This window comes from Mytilus trossulus, chromosome 9, assembly GCF_036588685.1.
Source record: "Mytilus trossulus isolate FHL-02 chromosome 9, PNRI_Mtr1.1.1.hap1, whole genome shotgun sequence".
Classification (NCBI taxonomy): domain Eukaryota; kingdom Metazoa; phylum Mollusca; class Bivalvia; order Mytilida; family Mytilidae; genus Mytilus; species Mytilus trossulus.
Window position 1 is genome coordinate 64621012 of NC_086381.1, and position 8297 is coordinate 64629308.

Below are 8297 nucleotides of genomic sequence, written 5' to 3' on the forward strand. Positions count from 1 at the left end.
GTTAGTTTTCGCAGTCAAATTGCATTGATGTTCAACAGTTGAATGCATCGAAGTATAAAGACAATAACCATGAATTGTCTCGAAATATAAATTTTATTTGTAATATGATCGAAACAGGATATAAATGGTCGGCACATCCTTGCATTCTACTTGTTTTGATTTGATTTTGATTTTTTGTGTTTTAACGCCACTTTTAAGCACCGCTTTTGGGCTATTTCGTGGCGGCCAGTTTTTATTGCTGGAGGAAGCCTGAGTGCCCGGAGAAAACCACCGACCTTCGATAGGAAATCTGAAAATCCTAGTCAATTAAGATTGGAGTCGAGTGCAACCTCAGTGTTGACTGGCTAGTGATTGCATTAGTAACTACTTAGACCACTCGGTCAACGAGGCCCCTACTTGTTTTGAAGCCACGTGCAAATAGTTTTTCGAGACAATATATATTTATTCTCTCTATATATATTCGATCAAATTCATTTCAAAAGGAATAAATAGACATAACTAAGGACGTTCAAGTGCAGGTTGGAGTAATTTAATGATTATTTGCATTGAAATATTCCTTATATCTCGATTAATACATTTAAAAAAAATGATGCAATTGTGACTCGTGTTGTCTTTTTTGTTGTGTAAAGCTGACATTAGAGCCATGAGATAAAATACTCCAAAACATGCATATATGTATCCCAATGCCTTATATAGTTTTCAAAGAAGAATGAATGTTATTTTGGGAACTTACAAAATACTCAACAAATTTCAAATAAAAATTTATTATTACAAGCAAGCACATCTAGTCTTCTTATGATATGAATATACAGAAATATAAATCAAAATTACATTTAAAGTACAAACAAGTCCCTGTTGTTTTCCATCTGATTTCCCTGATACACAAAAATTCATTTAAATTCCATCATTGTTACAAATTGACGTAGAGTTCCTTATTTACTTTACCGTTTAGTACCTGTATTAGTCTTGCCGACAATAAACAATTCTGAAGATTTCATTGTTTTTGGTTGTAATTAAGTCTATTTTCTTTTATACTTGATTCATACTTAACAGTAGCATGGAGAATCTTAGGCATGTATTTAAACTATATTATACTCTATATGTCGAAAGGAATAAAAATTATATATAATTTTGTTAGATAGTTATATTTAGACAAATATATATGTAAATAATCATATAATTGTATGTTAAAGGTTTATATAATCTGATTATATATCAGTGTTAAGCAGATAACGGAATATATGAACACCTATGTTTTTGTTTCTTCCAAATTCTCAAAGTTTAATATACTATGCAGTAGAAATACTTGATAAAATAGTCAATGGATTGTTTTTGTCATTTCCTATTTTGATTCAAGAAAATTTATTTATTTAAGTTAGTGATCAATGATACACACGTAAAAAAAAATTTTTTTATTTAAATTTTGATTACAAGAATATAAGAATATTTAAAAAAACTGAAGCTTACCCATTTTTTGTTTTTAAATCCTTTAAGACAGATTAGACATAAAGTAAACTAAGTAATACAAAAGCAGTGCTTTGGTTAATAAAAGATCATGATAGGTTTTGCAGTCTTTGTATAGTCTATTTGGAAATAGCTTGATTATGGTTTATATTCTGGAAGTTCTAGTTTTGTCATTTGCTTCTCGTTGTCAATGAATTGCTCACTTCTAAGTTCTCTGTCTTTCTTCTAAAATATATAAAGATCGAAAATGGTCATTCGTTCATGTTTTCAAGTTAGCAATACAAACAACCATTATTATTTGGTATGAATTCTAGTTTCTTCGTCAAGATTTGAAAGATTACATTAAGACGAATTAACCAGCTTTCGTATTTTCTTTTTTGTATTTTTAACTATAACTAGCACATTGGTTTTGGTGGTAAAACATTTCGAAATGATTAAGTTGTCAAAATACATAATACATCTAAACGCATAGAGTAACGGGAAAGGTCGGTTAAATTGTACAGTATTATTTAGGATAGATGCAACATAATAAATACATGAAACATGTTACATTTTATGTAGATCAAATGATGAAAAAAATCTTGTCGAAAAAGTTCGAATATTATCCGTCTTTTTTAAAATGAAGTTGTTTAAAGGAAATTATCCATCAACACACAAACATTGTCTGCTCTATGGTCGAGTGGATGTCTGTTTGACACATTCCCCAATTTCCCTTCTCAATTTTATTATAAAATAAATTAATCATACCGCTAGTTTGCATGGAGCCCATGGTGATGCACAGCAATAGAGTGACGCAGCAAAAGACACAAGGAATTCTAGAAGGCATATAAGGCCAGTTATGACAAGCAATTCCATGTGGCTATCACGCTACAAGTAAGACAAAAACAAAAACAAATGAAGACACAAATATTCCAACACGTATGGAAACTAATGATAGAAATACAAATGGTTTGCAAATACACAGAAAAATGTAAGAAATCCTGCATTCAATATAAGATAAAAAAAAATGTAGTATGAGCATGATGAGTGTCGATGAGAAAACTTTCTATCCATGTCATTATGTATAAAAAGTAGATACTTATAGGTCAATGGACGTTATTCAATACTTTTTATCGGCTTGGGCGAATTATTTAAAAATGAAAAATATGTACATTAAGATTGGACTAGAACTCTTTGACATATATTCTGTTTGAAACTCTTAAAAGCTTTGGTATATAAGAAAAGTAAAGTTGATGATATATTGACAAGTTAAATAATATTAAAATGTTCATGTTTCGTTTAGTTTTCCACAGAGAGTTGCAAGGAAGTAAGATATTTTTTAGAAATGTACTTATAAATAATGATATTGCATGACAAACAGTTTAAATACTATAATGTTTTATGCCTTTAAAAAAAACCCATTTAAATGCCATGACTGTTAAGATTGGGAAATATGTTTGAACTTACCAGTATATAGTTAGTTGCTGCTGCACCAATAATAATGGGTACGAACAATGATGTCGCCATAATGCTAAATACCATGAACACCACTTTCTATAAAAAAAGAAAGAAAAGTCAAATGTATCTTTTGATATTCGTGTTGGCTGATTTTTTCAGTGCTCTTAGCATCAAATAGGCAAACAGTAAAGACATATCATTTATATTTTCCCTCCTATTTTTGTGACGAAAATTTTAATTAAAGTGATTTAAACCACGAGATTAAACAATATTTGATTTATCAAAAAACAAGATTTGATTTATCAAAATATATATTAAAAAAATTTAGACATGTATAAGATGCACTAAGTTACGAGCCTGTTATTTAGTGGTTTTCATTAGGTAATGTTGATCATACCTGCTTTTCATTTATTGTGTGGTAAATCAATTTGGCCGTTAGTGTTTTCCTTTGAATAGTTTACATTGGTCATTTCGAGTCCTTGAAATGCTTGATATCAGGTAAGGGAATAAGTCATTGCCGTACTGTTACCTATACTGGCTTACTTCTACACCAATTGGTTTAATTGGAGAGTTGTAATTGCATTACTAGTCACATTACATTTTATAATCTAATACTTTTTTATTTTCCTAGTAGGAAATTATCTATGAATTACAATAACTTACAGTTCTTATCAAGCTGTAGTCTGCATTTCTTGCCATGTAAGCTGGGACAATTCCTGTGACAACAACCTATAATGAATAGAAAATAACACATTTATACATTTCTTGACAAATTATTGTTCACCTAGGATTACGATTTACAAAAGTTGGCAACCTTTCCCAAACATCATATACATAAACCCACTATCTGGGATAATTTTTTTCATCAGAACCTCCGTCTCTTATCATCTTGGTTAGAAGATTTATATAAAAAAAATGCGTTCTCACAATTAGGCGCTGAATTTCCCTTTAATACAAATTCAATAATAATAATAATAATAATAATAATAATAATAATAATAATAATAATAATAATGATTATAATAATAATCATAATAATAATAATAATACCAAAAGAAATATTAAATACAAATATGAAAAATTGTGTTTCTGTTTCTATGAACATTTCATATGTACTGATATCTTTTTTTGGCAAAACACAGCTTTTATTAATTATTTTTAACACAAAAATATAACTGTCTTGGTGTACTTAACAATAATTCTGTTATAACATTTCTGTAATTGCAAATTTGGCGTTTGCTAATTAGAAATACTTCTAAACTTACCCAAATAGCAGACACCACGGATCCTCCATCCAGTCCAAGCATGATGGTTTTCTTATCAAACGTGAAGGTAGGTATAGTGGCATTTTTGATAACAATTTCTATAAAAAAAACCAAAATGCAACGTATTATTTGTAGGATTGAAAAAATAATTATCGGTGGGATATAACTTATCTTCATGTTTGCATATTAACATTTAGTACGTCGAGAGCCATCTATCGCATTTATTGAACAACATTTCTAGTGTTCTGAATCCCTGTATAGAGCATGATGATAGATACTGAATACTGTAAGTTCCAAAATTATTGAGTGCAATTATTATTGCAATTTTGTCATTTAAGACTAAAATGCAATTTTAAATTTTAAAATTTAGTTAAAAAAAATCCTGTTTAATTCATATAAAAAATTTAAAATGGGAGTTCAAATTATGGCAGATATTACCTTGTCGCATTTTACTTTAAAAATCGTATTATTCTGAATGTATTGTACTATTAAAGAAAAAAAAAAGCGATGATTAATTTTCTTATTTTTACCGAAGCGCAGTGGCGAAAAAAATAATCTCCCTTCAATTTTCATTTATACATTTGTTTAAATACTATACAGCGATCAACTAATGTAATATACAACAATTATTATGATATTCAGGAGAAAGAAGATATACCTTTCTTCCCTAAGTTGTCACAAGATTTCTTGTCGATTCCAATTGAAACGAATGCCATGATCAAACAACCTAGGCCAAGAAGTATCTGTATGGCACCATATCTTTTGAGAGTAGCACCCAATTGCTCCTTTGCAGTGACAACTTTCGAAGACATGGTATAGAACTTCATAACAAGGCTTTTTCAATCCTATAAAAAAATGAATCAAATATATCTAAATAAAGTAATGATAGATTCCAGGATATAAATTTTGTGTTAGCGCCAACCGTGTGATTCGTCTACAAAAGACTATTCATTGAAGCTCGAATCAGAAACAGTTGAAAAGGTCAAATTAAGTATGAAGTTGATGATCATTGAGGACCAAAATTCCTAAAAGTTTTGCTAATTACAGATAATGTAATATATTCCTGAGGTATAAAAAGCCTTAGTATTTCAAAAATTCGAAATTTTGTAAACAGTTTATTTGTAATTATGACCATATTTATGATAATTTATGTTAGCACAGAAGTACTGACTACTGGGCTGGTGATATCCTCGGGGGAAAAAAAATCCACTTCCAGAATCCCCGACCTAGTAGGTGTAAAGAAACTCAGAAACTCGCCGCAATTTTCCGCCTGTCCCAAGTCAGGAGCATCTGGCCTTTGTGAGTTTTGTAATTTTTAATTTTAGTATCTTGTGTATAATTCGGAGTTTAGTATGACGTCCATTTTCACTGAACTAGTATACATATAATTGAAGGGGCCAGCCGAAGGACGCATCCGGGTGCTGGAGTTTCTTGCTACATAAAGACTCATTGGTGGCCTTCCGTTGTGGTCTGCTCTATGGTCGGGTTGATGTCGCTTTGACACATTCCCCATTTCCATTCTCAATTTTAATCATCGTAGATACCAGGATGGAAATTTTAAATTTATCCCTATTGCTAGTTTTAAGCAGAAGGGACTGAAAAAAAGTATTGTTGATGGACATTTTCAGAATTAAGTATGTATTATAAGTATGGGTTACGGCCATAGCAAATTACCGGTATGGTAGGGCAGAAAAATCCCGAAACATAAAAAAAGTTAAAAGTAAAACTTGGAGAAATGATTTTATATTTAAATACAAGAAAAATAAAATATAAGAAAGATAATGACAATTACGTGCATAATTGTTGGGATAGAAAAGGAAGACAAACGTAAGGTTAACTTGTGTTCATAAGCATAAACACATCTCTATAACTGTAAAGTAATCGTTATTGAACAAAAATATTTAAAATCAAATTGTTTGAAAGTCAAATGTGTAGCAGAGAACGTATTTAGTAATTGCGTTTTTGTATTAACTTGAACGTGTTAATACATAGAATAAGATTCATTTTCAAAACTTTAAAAGAAATGTTTACCACGCATAGATTTCGTTTTGAAATACTGAGGATCTTTAAGGATAGATACCCATAGCTATGTTTGAAAATTTTGCGGAATTTCATGTCGCTTTTCACTTTCGTACTTTATTTGGACTTTTTAACTTTTTCATTGCAGATGCGAGTTTGGCGTCTAATATTTATTTTTATCATGGTATCTATGATGAGTTTTTTTTTATCAGTTTATCAATTCCATGTTTTTGGAAGCATACGATGTTGTACAAATTTCCTTTAATTTATTCCGTAATTGCCTGCTATATTTATACAGTTGTTTGCAATTATGAAGATCATGTTAATTACTAATCAACGTTTGTATGTGTATTTTTGATATATAAAAACTATTTTTTATCTCATTTTCCAATTTGAATGATAAAGACTAGGTAAAATCGGGAAAAAAACAAAGTCTTTGAAAGTCTTTCTCTTTTCATTGTCAATAACAATTCTTGTTCTGGCTATATAAAATGGGAACATATATAACAGAAAAATGCCTGTGTTACAAAAAGATAAAACTTATAGGTAGGCACTTTTAAAAGTCACATGGAAAACTACATTACTTAAGGCGATTTTCGTATTTCAAATAAACCCATCATACATACCAGGACTAAATTTAGTATATACGCCAGACGCGCGTTTCGTCTACAAAAGACTCATTAGTGACGCTCGAATCCGAAATATTTAAAAAGGCCAAATAAAGTACGAAGTTGAAGAGCATTGAGGACCAAAATTTCTAAAAGTTTTACCAAATACAGCAAGGTAATCTATGCCTGAAGTGGAAAAGCCTTAGTATTTCAAAAAATTCAAAAAAATGTTAACAGTAATTTTATAAATATAACCATATCAATAACAATTCATGTCAGCACAAAAAGTAAAAAGATCGATAAATTGATTTTACTTGACGATAAAATAACTTTACTTTAAACCGATGAAAAATTATGTAACAACCATTAATATTGGAATATCGTTTATCGGTTTTGTTTGCGGTCGCGATGTTTATATTGAACGACTGTTTAAGCAGTAACAGAACACTGCTTTTTATTGTTCCGACATTTCAGAAATTTAAATGGTCATTAAATCTTTCTTAATCGTTCGTGTTTTCACCTTTATCTCTTTGTTAAAATATTTAATTAAACATTTAAGTAATATTCAGTTAATAATTATTTTTATTTGTCCGTTATTAAGACTTACCAAATGGCTAGCTGAACGTTTACCTGGAACTGGAATTCAAGGCAGGAATCCTTATCTTTAAATCCCCTCCGCAGTGGATTCTCTTTTATACAGGCATCAATATACCGTGACCAGGCTTCTTGACATGTTTTATTACCCGTGAAGTTTCAGTTCACAGGCCCTAAAATTTATGTCAGGAGTTATGTAACAAAAATTTACATATTTTTGCCGATTATATAAACTGCTCTAAATAACTTATCTTTTGTCAAGATTTTTCAACTTGTCAGCATTTCTTCATTCGATTTTAATCTTATTAAATGAGTAACTAACCGAATAAATGCAACTATGTGATTGAAATATAAATGCGAATTGTTTGCATACTAAAAAGACTTAATTACATAACTAGTATTTGATAAAGCATGTTTAAAACCTCAAATAAAAATTTGAATTTGGTTCCTGAAGGAAATATAAGCAGTCTATGGAAGGTAAACATGCAGACATTTCATGCGGAAACGTTGTTTTTGGCAACGAAAAATTAAGAAAATACTAACTTCTAAACTTATTGTTCAAATATAAACAACAATTGAGTCTAAATATACATTCAGAAGTTAGCTAGAAACTTAAGTGTATGTCCGTGTAAAATTTGAAGTGCTGTGTTTTTCTTATATACATAAATACGCCATGCGATACTTTTAAAATATCAATGCGATACTTTTAAAATATCATAGCGATGGTTTTGTTATATCAATATTAGTATTTATTAGTATTAATATTTGACTGCTGTACCCATATTTTTACAATTTTACCCATTATGTCAGTTTTGTTAACGAAACGTTGTAAATATGACAGAATTTGATGAGACTGTCATACAAGTGAGAGGTTTAGCGCTATAAAACCAGGTTCAGTCCACCATTTTCA

General features: G+C 29.9%; 1 protein-coding gene across 2 annotated transcripts; it reads right to left on the reverse strand.

Annotated features, from left to right (window-relative positions):
* Window positions 1-1455: 1455 nt before the first annotated feature.
* LOC134683241 (uncharacterized) lies at window positions 1456-7556 on the reverse strand. 2 transcript variants are annotated; one of them, XM_063542416.1, is made up of 7 exons: window positions 7424-7556; window positions 4825-5011; window positions 4167-4264; window positions 3565-3630; window positions 2911-2997; window positions 2212-2331; window positions 1456-1689 (listed from the first exon to the last, which is right to left on the reverse strand). In XM_063542416.1, exons 2-7 carry the CDS (start codon window positions 4991-4993, stop codon window positions 1603-1605), a joined length of 627 nt encoding a protein of 208 aa, XP_063398486.1. In that variant the 5' UTR covers window positions 4994-5011; window positions 7424-7556; the 3' UTR covers window positions 1456-1602. The 2 variants fall into 2 exon arrangements, with proteins under 2 accessions (XP_063398486.1, XP_063398485.1); XM_063542415.1 differs by having other exon boundaries at window positions 7401-7546.
* Window positions 7557-8297: the final 741 nt, after the last annotated feature.